This window comes from Cygnus olor, chromosome 4 (assembly GCF_009769625.2).
Source record: "Cygnus olor isolate bCygOlo1 chromosome 4, bCygOlo1.pri.v2, whole genome shotgun sequence".
Classification (NCBI taxonomy): Eukaryota; Metazoa; Chordata; class Aves; order Anseriformes; family Anatidae; genus Cygnus; species Cygnus olor.
In genome coordinates this window covers 4,951,135-4,970,535 of record NC_049172.1, presented here as the reverse complement: position 1 = coordinate 4,970,535, position 19,401 = coordinate 4,951,135, and the positions used below count along the sequence as shown (strand labels likewise).

General features: G+C 38.4%; 1 protein-coding gene across 1 annotated transcript in view; it reads left to right on the top strand.

The window, feature by feature from the left end:
• The window catches only part of SGMS2 (sphingomyelin synthase 2), a 31,515-nt gene extending 13,613 nt beyond the window's left edge, over nt 1-17,902 (top strand). Inside the window, 6 exon segments of the mRNA XM_040556999.1 lie at nt 9,967-10,317; nt 10,319-10,623; nt 11,402-11,519; nt 12,379-12,532; nt 15,000-15,166; nt 15,995-17,902. Of these exon segments, the coding sequence (XP_040412933.1) occupies nt 10,168-10,317; nt 10,319-10,623; nt 11,402-11,519; nt 12,379-12,532; nt 15,000-15,166; nt 15,995-16,198 (1,098 nt within the window). The 5' untranslated portion in view covers nt 9,967-10,167 and the 3' untranslated portion in view covers nt 16,199-17,902.
• Nucleotides 17,903-19,401: the final 1,499 nt, after the last annotated feature.

Genomic DNA, 19,401 nt, shown 5'->3' with positions numbered 1-19,401 from the left:
TGACAAGAACTGAGGGATATGTGAAACTAACTTAGGGTATGAAGCTAACCAATTTTAAATGTGTCCTGTCCTCATATGTGGTGTCTTTCTGCTGTCTCTGGATGAGGACTGCAGTTACTGGATATCTTTTTAAAGTCTCATGCCTTGCAAGGGCTAATATCTGTACTGCATCTTTGTTAAACATGACTTGTGAGGGATGAGCCTTTGTGTATACTGAGGTGCTAAAATAGCTTTTGTCTGGGCTGTACAACTTGTGCATGTACTCCTGGCTTATTACCTGCTAACACTGTAAAGTGCTCTGTGGATTTAAGCAACTGCTGTCCTCTTCAAACTCTTAGGAAGAGGGTTTTTTATTGCCTCAGGGAATATTTGGGAATGTTCTCATAAATGTGACCTCTTACTTTGCAGCTGGTGCTATGCATCTATTTGGGAGTAGCACAAGGGAAAAACTTGTCAGGCATTATCTTTTTAGTAGTTGCTGAAATATTTGTAGGATGTATCACTGATAAGTTTCCCCTAAGCGTGTGGCTTTCTAACTGCCTCTTGCCTGATAAGCTGTAGCAGAGTCACTTTAAAGCACACATTAGTCAGTGTGATTGCTCACCATCCTGTGATGAAAGTGGTGACTAACCTCTCTGTCTGACTTTCCATGGTGAAGCACAACCTTTACCCTCGGTAACTGGGTGGAGGATTTTAGAAAACATTACGAAACATTGCTGCCTCTCGTGTCGCTCCCGGTGGCTGGTAACTGCAACTTTCCTGCAATCTAGAGAAGATGTGGGATGTCAGATGTGCTGCTAGGCTGCCAACAAGTCTTTATTGTGTCCTTTGGGGAAGGATCTTTCTTTGGGTAGTGGTTCTTTGACAGCATCAGGAGGCTAGAGCAAAATAAGTGATCAGCACAGAGAAGGCTGAAACACTCAGACAGTGAACTACATAAGAGCATGATGATCCTGAGCCTTAGTTTGGCATTTTTTCCTAAGTTATCTTTTGCCTGATAAGACTGAGGTAGTACAGTGGCTTCTACTCTTTATGGAGTGTTTATAAAAAGTTTTTATTTAATGAACGGAAAAAAGGATGCAAGCCCAGTGCTGCTTTGCAATGTTACAAAATAGGCAGTTGTTCAGTACCTTTTTGTATTTATTCAAAAGCAGCTGATTAGGAGACTAACTATCAACTCAGTTCAACATGCTGTTCTGTCCAGAAGCATCCTTTAAAGGGCAACAAGATTTTGGTCAGCAAATAGGATCCTTTGGAGTCTGGGGACCAAAGAGCTGAAGATCTTGAAGATGCCTTCAAATGATTAAGGCAAACCTACTCAGAGATGTTCAGAATGATAGAGCTCAAATGTTTTTCCTTTGTTTGCATTGCCATTGGGGCCCTGGTAAGTGCTTCTAAGGAAAAACTGATATAGACTTGCAAGTGACAATATGATAATCTGTTCTGAGAGTGTTTGAATGAGCAGTACTTCTATAATGCAGCTTTATCTCATGCTTCTTCAGAATCACGAGTGACAAGTGTGTTGGCAGCCTATCAGAGAATGTAGATAAGCTTCCGACTTCCAGATTGTCAAACTGCAATCCACTTTTTGCATGCGTTAACGTAGTGCAAGCATAAACATTGTACATTTGAAAGATGAGCTTGGCTCTGGGAATATTTTTACTGTAGCAAAATAGGTATAATAAGCAAATCTATTAAGCTCAGTCCTATTTTTCATACCGAAGTGTACTTTGCTCAGATCTGGTTTAGGAGTGTTTCCTGTGATCTATGTGCAGTTTGAGGCATACATACAGGATGGAGAAAGTGCTACTGTAAAACTGGAGACCTGGAATGCTTAAAACTAACTAAATCTTAAATCACTGCTATGAAGGTAGCAGAGAATACCCAGCTTCTTTTCGTGTTCTGATCCCCAAAGGTAATCCTAAAAATTTGGTTGACCAAAGACAATATCAACTACTAACGCTTGTTTCCTGGTTTCCTGTTAACCGTGATATAGGTAGTAATATGATGTAAAAACTTTCTCTTGTGTTATCTCCAGCTGCTTAATTTACTTCCGGTGTAATTTACCTCCCTATCCTTTTATTGTGACTACCAAAGACAAGAATACATTGCAGCTCTATCAAATGTTTGAGCCAAACCTAATAAAAGTGAATGAAGTTTAAAAATACTACTACCTAGAAACTGGCATCTTGTACGTGAGTGTATATATCTTTAATGATAGAGTATATCAATCTTATTATTTTGAACACTCTTGTTCAGTTTTGGAACAGCACGTTAAGAACTACTTATTTGGAGAACCTGCTGAAATTGTGACAAATCAGTCCTTGATAAATTCCAGAAGTTAAAATATTTTGATGGATGTTATAAAAGCTCCAAATATTGGGTGAGAGACAGTAATTGTGAGCTAACTTTACGTGAAAATGATCTTTATGTGAAAATCATGCGACTAACAACCCAAATAAAACTACCTGTTAAGCTCTAGCAGGAAGAGCCAAATGTAGACAAGCTTTCTTACACTTGTGTTAAAGCTGTACCCCCAGTCAAATATTTTCTTTAAATAATAGTCAAAGTTGGGGGGTGGGTGCAGAAAACTAAAGCAGATGCTGGTATGGGAGCAATTAGAAGCCCAGGAAGAAATCCCATTAAGATTCCCTGCTCTCTGTGTATCTTTCCATTTATGTTTTTCCTCAAAGTGTATTACAGAATCATCCAGGTTGGAAGAGACATCAAAGATCATCTAGTCCAACCTCTGTCCTAACACTAACAAGTCCTCCACTAAACCATATCACTAAGCTCAACATCTAAACGTCTTTTAAAGACCTCCAGGGATGGCGACTCAACCACTTCCCTGGGCAGCCCATTCCAATGCCTAACAACCCTTTCAGTAAAGAAGTTCTTCCTAATATCCAACCTAAACCTCCCCTGGTGCAACTTTAGCCCATTCCCCCTCGTCCTGTCACCAGGCATGTGGGAGAACAGACCAACCCCCACCTCTCTACAGCCTCCTTTAAGGTAACTGTAGAGAGCGATAAGGTCGCCCCTGAGCCTTCTCTTCTCCAGGCTGAACAACCCCAGCTCCCTCAGCCGCTCCTCATAAGACTTGTTCTCCAGACCCCTCACCAGCTTTTTTGCCCTTCTCTGGGCTCTCTCGAGCACCTCCATGTCCTTCTTGTAGTGAGGGGCCCAAAACTTAACACAGTACTTGAGGTGCGGCCTCACCAGAGCCGAGTACACGGGGACAATCACCTCCCTAGACCTGCTGACCACACTGCTTCTTATACAGGCCAGGATGTTGTTGGCCTTCTTGGCCACCTGAGCACACTGCTGGCTCATATTCAGCCGACTATCAACCAATACTCCCAGGTCCTTCTCTGCCAGGCAGCTTTCCAACCACTCATCTCCCAGCCTGTAACTCTGCTTGGGGTTGTTGCGCCCCAGGTGCAGGACCCGGCACTTGGCCTTGTTGAACTTCACACAGTTGGCCTCAGCCCATCGGTCCAGCCTATCCAGATCCTCCTGCAGAGCCTTCCTACCCTTGAGCAGATCGACGCATGCACCTAACTTGGTGTTGTCTGCAAACTTACTGAGGGTGCACTCTATTTTATTCACTTTAGCAATTGCTACTTCTGTTCTAACGTTGCTGGTTGAAAAGCTGTGCTGCTTGATGATAGACACGTACTATCTTTAGAAAATATTAAATTGGTTCCAAAAAGAAACCTTGTTCTTAGCACCTGGGTGTGTGCCTCACAGGAATTCCAGTTATTTGTCCGGGTTACTCGGCTGTCTTCAAGTCTGAGTCATGTCCCCTCCACTCCCAGTGAATGTTTGGTAGCTTTGAGTAACTGTTTAATTTTTTTTAACTTACTTCTCCAAACCCTGAATGTTTTCAGGATGGCCCTGTAGCTAAGCAGGTGTTTGCTGCTTAGCTACTGAAGTAGTCTTAAGTCTACCCCTAGGTGGTTTATGGGCACCTCCTATTTCTTGATATGGGGGAGTCCCAGGTTCCACAATAGAAGGAATATGGTATTTTAATTAAATTAGTGTAAGGACAATGTGGAAGCCAAAAGGAATACCCCCTTTTGGGGGAGTTGTGGATATGAGAGTTGTGGGGGTGTGGGAAGGGGGCTAATCGTGTTTTTTTTTCTTTTGGGCTGAAAAAACTATGTACTTCTGGGGAGTTCCTTTCACAGCCAGTATCACGGGATGATTATGCTGTTAGTTCTCTCTGTCACTTCTCTGGGCTGTCAGCTTGGCAGTAAGGGAGCAAAAGCTTTCAGCAAGGGTGGGTTTTGTTTTTGTTTCTTGTTTCCCTCATCGATAAGGTTTCTGCATTCTTTCAGAATATGAGAAAAATAGCTTGAGAAGGCACTATGAGGGAAAGAAAGCCTTAGAGTTCCTACAGACCAGATGATATAGCACCTTGAGCTTTCAGTGTAAACAAAGTTTTGACCACAGCATGCACTCAGCTGGAAATAATCCTGATGAGACATCAGAAATGATGGATCAATAAGCCTTGCAGTCCTGTCAAAGTACCAGGAAGGAACACCACTCTTTCCTGCAAGCTGTAGGTATAATTGCTTTTGCTTAATAAGTTAATATAAAAACCCGGAGGCTGCTTTGCTGCTAGGTTGTTAGGTTATTGTTCTTTTGTTGTTCGGATGCTGTTTGATATTTAAGGCTTATGTGGATGTCATTAAATGTTTGAAAATAGTCTTCCTTTATTGAAATTACTAGTGGTAGTAAGTAGTTTCCTCCTTTTGCCCACAAATAAGTCGACTGCATACTGTGAAGCACTTGATATTTTCATTAAATGCATCATTCTTCAGATGTTTCAACTGTTCAGGATACAAAATGCATCTGGTTTTGATTGCTGATCTCCCCATCAATGACTGCTGTGACACATGTTGAGAAGGGCTGCACGAACTTAGTTGATTATGAACCAGTTCTGTGAAAGTCTATAGATACAAAAATTAAACTGGGGCTCTTGTCCATCCAGTGGAAATCAATCTCTCTAATTGAAATGAAAAAATCAATTTTCTCTCAATGTGTTTTCATCTAAGTGACTTTTTTCAGGAATTGAAAAAATAATTTGAAAGTATAAAAATTGAAAGAAAAATCTGAGGTTAGGTATGTGGTAGGAGAATGGAATTAGGTACTCTCCAAGACTGGATATCTTACATATGGTTTTGAAGGAAACCCTTGAGCGCTGCATCTCTCTAAATCTTTTTACCCCTGGTTGGAGGGGTGAAGCTAGAATCTGACTTGGAGGAGAAATGGAAAACAAACCTTCCTTTGTAAACTGTTCTGCAACATCAGGCACAAAGCGAAGCAAGCTTCGAACTGGGAGAAAAGATGAAAGTAAACCACAAGTGTGACAGAAATAGAAACATTTTCCTCAGTGTCTTCTGTTCTAGCATAATATTTACGTAGTGTCAGCTGACAACAACAATGGTAAGCATTTTCAAAACCTGAAGGCCTACAAAGAATGGGGTGGTTTGTGTGGACTTGAATCTCGGAGTCATAATGTTGCCTATGTTCAGATACTTCTGATCTTGAAAGATGCTTCAAGAAGTTACATTTGAAAGAAGTTACAAATCGGAACCTTTACTGGCATGGCAGTGGAATATTTTGCCTTTATCTTCTCTTTCAGTTAGGTGGAACTGATGGTTCCTTCTTTAAAAAAAATTCTCTTGCTTGTAGAGTCCCAAAATGCATGTAATTCACTGGCAAAAATGTGCAACAGCTTAGTTTGGTCTCTGCAGGAAGTGAGGGTAATGGAATGAAACTGCAGGTGTCTGTTGGTCCAGCTGGAACTGGACTTTGCCTGACTCAGGAAGACATTTCGACGATACTAGGTTTTTAATCCATAAAGTAAACAAACGAAGAGGACTTAGTATAGCAACCGTGCAGTCACTGCTTTGAACTTTGAGAAAGTGTACTGTAGCTCAGCCTGTAGTTATAGGAAGCCAAGGTTTTGCAGAACCTTCTTTTTCCCCTGCTTTTAAGTGAGAAGCTTCTTGAGTATCCCAGTACCCTTTCCACTGGGGGATCGTATTGCACCACGGTGCTAGTTAAGAGAAATCCCAAGACAGGTTTAACAGGAATGTCCGAACATTTGAGTGCTTCCTGCTTGTACTAACCCCTTCTGGAGAAGCAGGAAGTGTTTGGAGGTGGGCTTCAAGGCTGTCTGACCACAGTGTACTGGAGAGAAACGAGGAGTCCAGCCACATCATGCTGCTTGTCGCTCTTGCTGCAACCACTGAAGAGGTACCATGAAACAGGTTGCTTGTAATGTTTTCTTAGTTGAGTCAGGGAGTGCTTTTTTCAGTTCTAAGAATTTTGTGATATGACAGATTTACCTGTTAAACTGACTGATTCCATCGCAGGATAGCTTCTTAAGTGAATCTGCCAAGTTAAATTTTTAGTTCTGTGACCTGTGACTCTTCATTTTTCTCTTCGATGTATTGAGTTCAGACAGTATGTTCTTTCTAATCTTCAGTGATCAAAAGGAGTGTGACTTCTTGCAGCTTGCAGAGTAGGTTGTTTGCAGTGATTGTGATCCTTGAAACAGGTATATGAGATGTAGATTAAATGTTAGGAAACAAAAGGTTGACTTATGAATACTGCATTAGTGTAATGCTCCGTTAATGTCTGGTGTTACCTTAAAGCTCTGAAGGGAAAAGCTGGTGCTGAACGACTGACTACATTTCTTAAAAAGAGCTTTATCTAATGTTGTATTTTGAGGATTAAAATTGGTGTTTTGGGGGGAACGCAGTCTTCCCATGCATGTTGTATGGTCTTAAGTGAATACTAATGTATGCTTCATATTTTCAGGTTGGGGATGTGCATGCTTCTCAGACATATTCTCAGACATATGTACATCTGTTGGGAATCAGGAAGGAACGGTCAGCTTGTAAGATTTCATAAATGAAGAGTCTTAGGCTTTAACTATTCTGTCTATAGAATAATAAGTCTATCATACAGTATACTTCTGCTATTAGTAAAAACTGTGCGAGCCTGAGAGATTTATGATCTCTGTTCATTAAAAGAGAAGATTATTTTTTCATTGCTTTTGGAATGGAGGGCAACAGTTGGCATATGATTTCTCACTTTCCCCCATCTATTTTCTGGGAACGTGACAGAAATCATTGCTTGGGCTATGGTGCTTGCAATTAAATCAAGAATCATGCAGGAGCAAAACGTCACCATGTGTATCTCACAGTAATGTTATTTAATGAAACTCAAACTGCTTTTTCTATGAAATAATGCCTTTTGGAGCAGAGCATATAAAAGCTTGTTTTCTCTTGCTGGTCTTCAGGTGTTAGCCATTGGAAATGGACTGCTGTCTCTAACCTGTTTAATTAGAGGGTAGATATGTAGGAGGTGAACAGAAAGGAACCTGCTGTATGATGACCAGCCTAATTGGAGCTAGGCTTCTTTGCTTCTGGAAACAGATTTCATTAAAACTGGGAAAATAAACAACGATAAACTTGAAATAGGCATCAAGTAGGCTGTTTTTTCCCTTGTCCTCTCAAGCTTGATTTTAACATTTCACTGCAGCTGGTTCCCGTAAACTTACTGATTCATAACAACAGGTGATATGTATTTTGATCAAAATACATGTACAGTATTAACTTAAACAGGGGAAAGTTGTCGTATGCTCTCGCAGATTCCTCCCTAGTGATCTTGCTCTTACAATTTGAGATTTAGACTGTGTGTGAAGATCAGGTTTTGTTCCTTCCTTCCTTCCTTCCAAATGCTCACACATGGTTCCAAAAACCTGAAAAACTGTTCTTTCTGCTTGGAATTTGGATTCGAATACAGGAGAGTACAAGACTTACACAGAAATTAAATGTTAACAGTAAAATGTCTCTTTGCCTTGTTCTTGGAAACAGCTGAACTGAGGAGAGATCTTGTTTGTGTGGCTGTGATAAAACATCAGCATGCTTCTGTACCATTACATACATATGAATGCAGATTTGACCAGTCTAAAGAAATAGTTATGCAAGGGTACTACTTTCTAGGTATAATTTAATTACCAATGGTGTAAGACTTTTGAACACTAAATTAAAGTAGCAAAGGTTTAACTCTAGCTGTATCTCCATTTATCTGTGTGTAGATGTGACACTACAGCAGAAGTGTTTTTTCTGTATCATCACTGAAGTCTTGGGTCTTATGCTTGTCTTTAGCAGACAGGGAAAGGAATGTGTTAAGGTGAGTACATGTGAAAGTTGAAATGCTCTTCTACTCTAGTATGACTACTGATTCAACATCTGCTCTGAAAGAATAATCTTAATTTTGACAAGCACCACAATGAAGTTGTTGCCCAGCTGTTGGCTTAAGCATCCCCTTCTCTTAGGAAAGCAGAACTTACTGTCAGAATAAGAGGGAGGGAAAAAAGCATCAGAAATAATCACTTGTCTTCTTCGTGTTGTCACTTTTGCAGGTGGGGGAGTTGTTTGCTTTGTGTGTAGCTTCTCGTGCACTTAATAGGGATTTAGAAAAAGCCAACCAGTGACAGTGAATTCTGGAGACACCACTGAGAAGTTGATTTAGAAATACTTCTTGAGTATTTTGGGATTACTTGTATGAATCTTATTTGGCATCAATTAATTAGCCGTTTTGTCGTTAGGCTGTAAGAAGTGTAGATAGAATATCAGTAGGATTTATGTGCTGACCATGTTAAATACCTTTCTTTAAAAAAAAAAAGACAAACATCAAACCAAAAGTTTCCAGACTGTCTTGAGTTTAGATTCTTTGCTATAAAGAGATGAGTTATTAAACAAGCTTTTCCTAAACAGACTGTTTTCCCTTAAACAAGGTCTATGACGGAACAGGGAGATGGGCAGCTCCAGTTACCATCCTAATCACTGAATTGTACACACAGCATAGCATTACAGCAGCAGCCTGTTTTGGCATGCAAGTGTGAGGTGGTGGTGGTAGTGTTGGGCTTTCCTCTTAGAGAAGCAATAAAAAAAATTAGCAGGTAGGCAGCAAACACTTTGTATATTATTTATTTTGTAGTGGGAAATGAACAGAATAAAAACTGTGTGCTACAACTACAAGCAAGCAGTATCACAGAACTTTAAAGACAAAATGTGGCTATTGCTTCAACTAGAACTACTTTGGTTCTGTAGAGGTGAACTACATTTTCTTTCTCTGTAGAGAGTAGTATAGAAAATGGCTTTCACTTACCTAGTGAAAACTTTAATGGGTGCCTTTAATTGTCAGATTTTCCTGAGTTGATAAATACATCCTGAAATAAATTCTGCACAATAATGAATCTTGCTACTCATTTCTGTTTAAAACATATATTTAGACCCCTTTTATGTAAACCAATGGAAAAATACAGATCACTCATATTTTATTCTACACATAGATTACCATAACTAAGAATCTAATCCAGAAGTATTTTTCAGTTCTCTGAAAATCCAGATGTTTAGTGGATACTACAACAGCTATGGTTGAAATACTTCTAGTTCCAAGGATGTTTAATTGAACTATCCATGAGTGAATTTTCTAGATAATCTGATTTTATGCTTTACAAAATGAAATCCCGTAGTGGCTTTCTCTTCTGTCTCATCACCTCAACTAACAAGATTGGCTGACTGATCTATATGGATAAACCGTGTTAATATACAGTAACTGTATTGCAAACAGGAGTGATTATTTTGTACAAAATGCCCTGGAGTGATAAAGTTCAGAATTGTTCCACACGTGGATTAGTCTTAATTCTGACAACTAAAGTGAGAGCTGTGATGATTAAAGTCTGTGCATCTTTTCCTCTTAAGAAAGAAAAAACCTAAACTGTAACCTGATAAGTCTAATCTTGAATTATTTTACAGTATCACATTTAGTTTCTTTTGGCCTGTATATGTAAAATGGATGTAAACATATATAAGCATTTCTAAGATTTTTTCACTGTCACATTAATAGTTCTGAAGGTCCTGAATATTTTTTTTGCAGATGATACAGCTCTAGAGAAAGTTGTCTCCACAACTTGCTTTACAGTATCTTTTCAGCACAATGGACTCATTTTAAGAATTTTACCAGTAATCAAAAATCATCTAGAAACGAGAACACTGGACTTTGAGGAGCAAGAGACTTTAAAGAGAGCCCGGAAAACAGTGACTGAAACCCCCCCGGTTTGGGCCATACAGCTTGGGAATGAATACCATTGAGACAGCAAAGCTTGAAGACCATATGGAGGGTCAAAACAATGATGCTTCTAATGGCTACACAGGACCTACTCTCTCAGTCAGTGAGGAGAACAAAAATGGCAATAGCAAACCAAAGGGCTTGTCCAATGGCTTGCGAAAAAACAGCAAAGAAATATCCTGATTACATCCAGATTGCTATGCCTGCTGAGTCAAGGAACAAATTTCCTCTGGAATGGTGGAAAACAGGCATTGCCTTTGTCTATGCTCTCTTCAACTTGATTCTAACAACTGTCATGATCACTGTGGTCCATGAGAGAGTACCTCCGAAGGAGCTTAGCCCTCCCTTGCCTGATAAATTTTTTGATTATATTGATCGTGTGAAATGGGCTTTTTCCGTATCAGAAATAAATGGAATGATACTAGTTGGATTATGGATATTCCAGTGGTTATTTCTTAGATATAAGTAAGTAGCTATGTTTCTTTCTCTCTGTTTCCGAAGCATTGGTTTCTGTCATTTAACTTGGGTAGTAGAAGAAAGCTTACAGTAGAATCTGTAGCTTTATGGTAAAATAGGTCTGGCAGAAAATGATGAAGGGATGGCTATTAGAAAAATGCTCCAGTGTCCATGCTGGATACAGAGATATGGCTTTCTCCTGTTTATCATGTAGTGTTTTTAAATTGGAATTTGATGTGTACTTTCACTCCTCAAACTTACTACAGGATTGGGCTTTCCAGAGTTGTGATTACTGAAATGGCTACATTTAAACAGAGGAAATCAGTGATACTTTAAAAAGCAAAACAAAAAAACTTTTACGCATCTGAGGAAGAAGCCACTGTCTTCTACAGCTAGACTAGAAGCTCGTTCTTTTGTCTTGATTTGTTTAAGATAAACATGTACTTGACTTCCAAATATGAGAAGAAAATAGAAGGTCATTGAGTCAAGGGAAACTATACCTGACAGCATGCCCAAATCAGACTGAGGCCATGTTAAGATAGTTAGATAGCTTTGCTGGGAACTTTGTGGTAGTTGCTGTATCCTACTATGATCAAGAAAGACTTTTTAGTATTTGACTTAAAGTAGTGCTTTAGAGAATTGCTTAGGCAAGGAGCAGTGGATGGAGCTGCTCTTTAATTCTGTGTATTTAGGTATCTAATAAAGCTAGAGCTCTGTAAGTCTTACATGCGTATCCTGCATGTGACCTTTGTAGCTAATCCTTTTTTCCCTTTTCCCTTACTTTCAGATCAATAGTGGGACGCAGGTTTTTTTTTATAATAGGAACTTTGTACCTGTACCGCTGTATTACTATGTATGTTACCACTTTACCTGTGCCTGGAATGCATTTTCAGTGTGCGCCAAAGGTAAGAGCTCTTACTTCCTAATTCTTGTCTTAATTTCGGTCTGAGTCATTATGGCTCATTAGAGCAAATACTAAAGTGAATTTGTCACCTCTTTGGGTAGGATCTCATCAACCTTAAACATGTCTATTCAGTTTTATTCTTTCCAATTGGGAAAACTTGACTTAAATAGTTCATCCGCTATGTTCTTTTGTTATGAAAAAGTTTAATTTACATCACTGTTGTAGAGTCGCTCAACTATATTGCTTTAATAGCTTGCATGATTACTTTGCCTGCAGGCTTTATCAAAGGGTGGAAAGAGGCAAACAAAGGGAATCTTAAACGTCCTTTCAGCAAAGACACTTTGCTGCCATTGAAACGAGGGTTTACTCAAACTCTGAGAAACTTGATAGCTCTTCAGGATTTATTGTCCATGTGAATATTTCTCTGATTTTGAAAAAAGAAAATCCCTTTATCTTTATGATACTATTGGTTGGAACTAGATGATCTTTAAGGTCTTTTTCAGCCTTGAGCCATTTTATGATTTTTTTCCCCTAGAATTAACCTTCACCTTAGGTGAAACTGAGTAAAAGTGAGTATTTGCCAAATATTTGTGTGAAATAAAGACCTGATCTGAATGCATGTTTTTTTAAAAAAAGCCTCTAAATCTGAGTAAATTGTGACTTAGATTGTAACTCAAACAATTTTATATTTACTAAGTTTAGAGACTGGGGGGGGAACACAAAGAAAATAAAGATAAGTGTCCTTTTCTTCCTGTCTCCCCAACTCAACGTAAGTTTGAAAACACTTGTTGATAAAGTTCTTATGCAGGTAATTTACACTGTATCTTAACTTTTTGTTTTACTCTTTTTTGGTGGTCTAGCTGAATGGAGATTCTCAGGCAAAGTTGCAGAGGATCCTGCGACTGATATCTGGTGGTGGTCTGTCCATAACTGGATCTCACATCCTCTGTGGAGACTTCCTGTTTAGTGGTCACACTGTAGTGCTAACACTGATCTACCTGTTCATCAAGGAGTGTAAGTTACAGCATATTTAATACACTTGTCGTTCGTATCTGTTGCACTGGGAAAGCACGTGATAGGAGTGTATGTAAAACTGCCCTCCAGAAGTTGCTGGTCAACTCCACACAGATTGTACACTTAGATGCTTGAAAATACGAGTCATGACTTTACAGAATGAAAATGGAACATAGGTATAGTAAAAGTGGCGTGGGTTTTAAGGGCTTAATGGGACTAGACGTTTCACTTCTAGCGTTATGTAAAGTGATTGGTTGAAGCAAGCCAGCATTTATTCATTGACAGGTTATTCAAATTTTGGCTAAAACACACTGCAGACTAGCTCTGTGCAGGTTGACTGCTTTGGGTTTGAAGGGATTTTTGTGGCTTGAGCGTACAGTCGTTGCACACTGCTTCTACATACAGAAGCAATGTTCTTCAAAGTGTGCAGTATGTTAGTTACATCAAACAGTGGAAAGTTGTGTGGGTTGTTTTGCTCCTCGGATGTCGTCTTCTAGAGTCTCTTCCTTATGATTTTAAATTTGATAAGAGTTTGGCAAGCACACAGGAGATAATGGGGTTACGGCTTCCCCTTCTGCTTTATAGTGTTATTGGGCATGGGGAGGGTGAGGAATCTATCTGTGCTGCTCACACAGAGTCAGTTGAAGTTCTGTGGAACTGAGAGTCAACTTTGGAGTCTGATATATGGTAAGCAATACTTCTGTCCCTGTAACTTGTCTGCTTATAAAGGAGTAGTGAGGAGTTTCCTTTTCAGTTTGCATGTTTGGAACTGGAGTCTTCTTAGTGTCACATCCCAAACTACGCAAATGCTAGCTTGGCTCATGGAAATGTATAACTTTTCACTGAAACAAATAGGACTAGCTAGCATCAGTTGAACGCCTCCCTCTGTTAAAATGCTGAGGGAGAGGTGTGTTGCAATGCTGCATTCTGCCTTTAAAAACATCTGAAAATGCCTGTTTAATATTGTAAACTTGAAATCTGCAGATGCAAGATGGTTTTATAAGATTTTATAATAGAGGTTTAAGGTAACTAATTAGTCTCCTGACTCTTAGGCCTTGGTCATCTGTGTAAAGTGAATAGTACTGAGGGAATGGCATCTGTAACTCATCAAAATTACCTGTACAGTATTAGGAAAAAGGCCTAAAACCAAATTTGTCTTAGTTTGTGGATGTAACTGCAGCTTAATGCTGTTCACATACCCTTCCTTGTATTTAGTGCAAGGACAGATGCAGATAACACATTATTTAGTGATAGTGTAATTCTTGTGCTTTTATCACAAAGGGTTGGAAGACTTGTGTCATGCAAATTCTTGTAATGAGTCCTTTGCTGCCTAACTATTAAGCACATATTTCTGTGCTCTATAACTGATTCTCTCTCAATAAGATGCTCTCTCATTCTTTTGGTATGACATATTTCAGTATTAGATGCATTATGAAGTTTTTATTATTTTCAGTTTAGTGGATTTGTTTGCATTTTTTATCCTTTGCCTCATTTATTTCCCCCATACTCCAATTTTTTTTGCCCAGAATAGTAATTTATATTTCTAGCCTTGTGCGTCTTGCTTGGGGCTGGTTTCAACTTATTGAAATGACTTGGTTTCCGATTCTTTTTTTAATCAGTAAGTAAGAATTTATCTGTAATGTTTAGGGGGACTTGAAAGCTTACTGTTCTGGCATATGCACCGAAATTGAAGTCTTACAGCCGCTGCTTTGCACAGGCCTATATCAAACTGTAGCTGGGTAGGTTTGAGATCAGTAACTAGTCTGCTGGTGTGTAAAATTAAAAGCTGACCATAGGACCACAAGGGAAGGGGTGCCAAAACCTCCCACTAAAAGTGAAATGAAGCCTGTTAGCCCGTCAGAAGTTATGAATGGTCTTTGTGACACCCAAGACCTTTTTCAATGGGGAGAGAAAGGGAAGGGAACTGTGCCACTGAAGTGGCTTAAATACATTTTGAAGAATAGTTTTGCTCCCACTTACTAATCTCTAATGAAAGTGTAAATTTGCACTGTTATTCTATGTACAGTGTAGTGTTTCGCAAAGTAGAGATCTCAGTGAAGTAGCTGAAACCTAGGAGTTAAAGTATGGGTGTCTTTGCTGTTTCATCTGTGATTTTCGGCTCAGTTTACATCAGTTCTAGACATTGGACTTGAATGAAAGCTACCTCAAGTATAGACTAAAAAAGGATGGGAGATTCAGAGCAGCCAAGTAAAATAACTTTTTTCTAGGATATGTGGAAAATAGAATTGGTGTTAACTGGAAAACTTAAATTGACTAGAAAACAGGTGATGGTCCATCTGCCTCTAGTGGCAGCTTTATATTTGGTTCACTTGGGTTCATCGTAAATGTTTTATGCTTTAAAATTTAGTGGTCTTGCATCATTTTTTTAATTTCCTGCTTAACCCACTGTGGATTGCTATAGTAATATGTTTGCTTTTGTTTTCCCTCTACTTCCCTGTTTTTACAGATTCACCACGTCATTTCTGGTGGTATCACTTAATCTGCTGGCTGATGAGTGCTGCTGGCATAATTTGTATCCTTGTTGCTCATGAACACTACACTGTAGATGTCATCATTGCTTACTACATCACCACACGGCTCTTCTGGTGGTACCACTCAATGGCTAATGAAAAGGTGAGTGGCAAATAAGTTTAGAATCAATGTATTGCATTTGTTAATTCTGCTGACTGGCCAAAATTTAGTTCTTAATTTTGAAATAAAAATTAGAAGGTCAGTATTGAAGTTTAAGCGAGTTTGTCAAGGAGCTTGACTTTACTGTGGTTTAAGTAAATATTTAATGCTTTGTTAATCTCTTTTTAATCTGGGATTTAAGTTCTAAAAAACATTCCTGATATCTTGGCATAAAAACACTTTTTTTTTGAACTTCAATGTTTTATTGCTGTTGTGGATGTACAGAATAGCCCTTGATTATTTATCTACCGTTGATTCATACGCTTAATTTAGGTTGGTGAGAAATATCATTTACCTAGACCATCTTGAAATTCCATTGGCAGTTCTGCTGTAAATGTCATTTAAATGTATATTATTCAGAAGATATTTTCACTTAATTCAGTGTTTTCAAGTAGAAACATAAAAGGGCTTGAGAACTGACATTTTAATCTGGTTTTCAACTACTAGTCATCAATGGAAACATGACATGCCTAAAAGGACTTTCCTTCAAAAAGACTTGAGTGCTTTGTCTATCTAAACTGTATAGGATTAGAGTATCCCTTTCTTAAAGGTGCTTGGTTTGTAGTATATGTTTGTATTATAGCCTACTTGAGTACTCATCAGCTCTTTTCCATGCTAAATGCAATGTATTTACCTGCATTTTTGCAAGACCACGTGCATATCTGCAAAGGCATGTTAATATTGCCTTTTTTGGTCTTAAATGATCATTAGTGCTTTAAACTGATTGTCTCTCTGTGTCCTTTTTCTCCTTACCTACTTCTGTCAATACAGACTCTAAAGGTCTCTTCGCAGACAAACTTTCTCTCTCGAGCATGGTGGTACCCAATATTTTATTTCTTCGAGAAGAATGTGCAAGGCTCTGTTCCTTGCAGCTTTTCCTGGCCAATATCTTGGCCTCCCAGCTGCTTCAAATCTTCATGCAAAAAGTATTCACGGGTTCAGAAGACGGGAGAAGACAATGAAAAATCTACTTGAAGAAAAGCATCTGCTCTGTTTTTTTACCAAAACGTTAATGCTGTAACCAAAGTTCTCAAGAGGACTATGCTAACTGAAGAAGTGGACCAAACTTCTGTGCAATTGATTGGAAAGACAATTGTAGATGAATATATTGCTATTTTGTAATGTTTTCCTATCATCACACTGTACAGATCTATTCTACTCTTCAGTGCTAGTAGAATGCACCACTGATGGGACTTTTCGTGAAAGAAAATGGAGCAGGACTTTGCTTTACTAATGAGATAGAGGTGCCAAAGACCACATTAACACTTTCATTACTAACAATCGCTCATCCACAGAAGCACCCAAAAATGTCATCTTCAGAGATCTGGAGTGTAAGGGCAGACACACGCTAAACTGTAAAAGCACGATATCAGTGTATTGAAGTATACAAAAAATAACACAATTGTGGGAAGTGGTTTGTTGCACTATCCTTGCTAATGAAGGTAAGACCTTTACGTGACTAGTAGAGCTGGAGGCGAGTCTTGAATATTTTCTACATGCTGTGGGCATGAATATCTTATGACCCTAAAATACTACTACCACTATTATCTTCCATATACTCTACTATATATCAATTTTTACATTTTTATTAATATTTTATATTTAAACTGTTGTGCTACCGGATAACTTTGCAAATTAGGAATAGCTGCTAACATCAGAGCTCAAGGAGCCTAAAACATTTTTTAGAAAGGACGCAATTTCAAAGTCTAAGTCTCTAACTGCAGTTCGGCCTTCTGTATAGAGCTATACAGTGACTGTTGGTGTATGTATATGCATATACACAAAAGCACACACTGTGTAGTTAAACATGTTAACCAAAACTACTCATATGAAAAGAGTGATCATACTGTTGATAATTCAGGCAAAGTCCTGTTGACCTCACCTGCTTGAGAGACCGGGTCTGAAATGGGGCTATATTTAAAATGAACTTTTAATTTTAGTAGCTATTTCCTGCTGAAACTATGTAGCAAGTTTGCTTGGGAGCTATAGTTCTGCATTGAATTTACTTTTTTTTACCTGTTGGCACATATTTCTGTGACTTAATTGGAAAAAAAAACAAGGTAAATAAAAACAACAGTAGCATTTCTTCAATTATTACCTAAAACCATTTCATAATAAATTCCACTGGGGTATAACTCATGCAAATTCCTTTTTTTCCCCCCAGGGTTTTAGTCCAACTAAAATGGCTATATGAGCTTGTTGGCTGAGAATGTAGGAAACTACCATGGTGTAAACATGTAACAAAAATGCAAATTAACAGCTACCTGGTTCTTGTTGCTTTTTGTTTTGTATTGTTGGGGAAAAAAGCAAACTAGAAAACTAGCATACCATGCTTAACAACTCATTGTCTGTATTCACTTCTGCAGTTAACTCAGTTTCATTTCCAAGTCTTCAGTTAATCCTGATAGCAAAGCAAAAACTGCATTAAGAGTTGAGGTGGAAATGGTGTTTATTTTAAGAATGTCTTGAACTGAGTAACAAGTGTGAACATAGTTTAAATAATGACAACTTGTTTTTAAAAAGAATCCAGTTGAAGTATTAAAACGCAATACAGAGTATTCAAATGATTTTTTTAGTTAAGGGGATCAATAACTAAGTTGTACATGAGAATTAATGTGCATTTCAAATATTTTTGTGCGTTATCAAAGTAAAATACAATAAACAATGTTCCTTACAATATATCCTTGGCAAAACTTAGTTAAGAAAGAAATTCTGCTGATGTTTGGTTTTATTTTAAATAAGCTTCTCAGAGTTTTCTAACATGCCCCTGGAAGTTGCGTGTGCATGGACATACCTACGCAGTAATTTGCTTGCTCCTTATAGATTTTGAGCTGCTAAAAGGCTGGTATCAAAACACTTGCATAAAAGTCCTTTTTTTATTGTACCACTGAATTAGTTCAATGACAGTCTATAAATCTCCCAAGATGCTTGTTGGATCACTATAACTTCATAGAGCATAATATCTTTTTGAAGCTGAACTCTAGGCTTTGATATCTTAAGTATGTTCATGTTAAGCCACTTCTAGTAATACTATCTTCTAGAAAATCGTGAATGAATTTCACTAGTGTTAACCATGCCTTGAAAATAACGTGATGCAAAGCATTCCGGTAAGGAGCTTAAACAGTGGCTTTCATCTGGTGGCTGAATAACAAATGCTTTGATAACATAGGTAACTAATCATCTGCATAGCCACTACTATGTCTCAGTGGGTTTTCTGTAAAACATCTGCCAAGTAGAATTTCTTCATGCAGGATTAGGTTTCTTTTTTTTGCACAGGAAACTCCTGTTGACGGAAGGAGAAAACATAATAGAATGAAAAGATTTTGCTTTTATTGGTCAATGCGAGCTTTCATTCTGCTGCTGAATCTGATAGAAACTTCTATGGTAGTGCAGAAGGAAAGTAAGTGGCAGCCCTAGCGCAAAATACTTGGTTCCTGTTCTGGCTCAATCCCACCTTAAGTGCTCAACTTTTCTCCACTGTATCAAATGCCTCAATGGGTGTTTGTTTACTTTACAAAAAAAAATCCTCTATCTCTATGGCTTTAAATTGTTCTTGCAAACTTAACACAGATGTGCTTGAAGACTTTTGGGGCCTATATATATGTTGATGAAATGGGGTAAGTAAAGCTATGTGGTAGTGCTTACTGCAGTAGTAGTCTATCCAATCCAACACACAGCTGGTACATAAAAACTTTAAGAACATAGTGTTCATTGTATATGAACTGTATGAAGCTGAAAATAGTTTCTCTTGTAAGAGGGAAGGGGATTGCAGTGGGTGAGAAGAACAGGAGGATCTTGGGATTCATGTAACTTACTGATCACTTGATTCTAGGCATATTTGGGCTATATATGCCCTGCTATTTAGCAGTATGTTATTTATTTTTCCTGGAGTTATGATAATCTTAGAGATGTCATGAGCTGCACCTGTACTATAACTATAAATAAAATGCTCCTTCTCTCTACTGAAGAGCATCTACATGTGGAACTTTCTAGGCACTTAACAAAAAGCTACACTTGAACACCTGGCTTACAGCATGATTTGAATGCTGCTGGGTGCTCTGCATTGCCTAACTTTAATCCAATGTTTATCGGAAATTCAAATGCCAAACTGCATTTAACAGCTTAACCTCAGCATTTAAAGTGTGCTGCTATGTTGTCATCCTGCAGATGCTTAATTC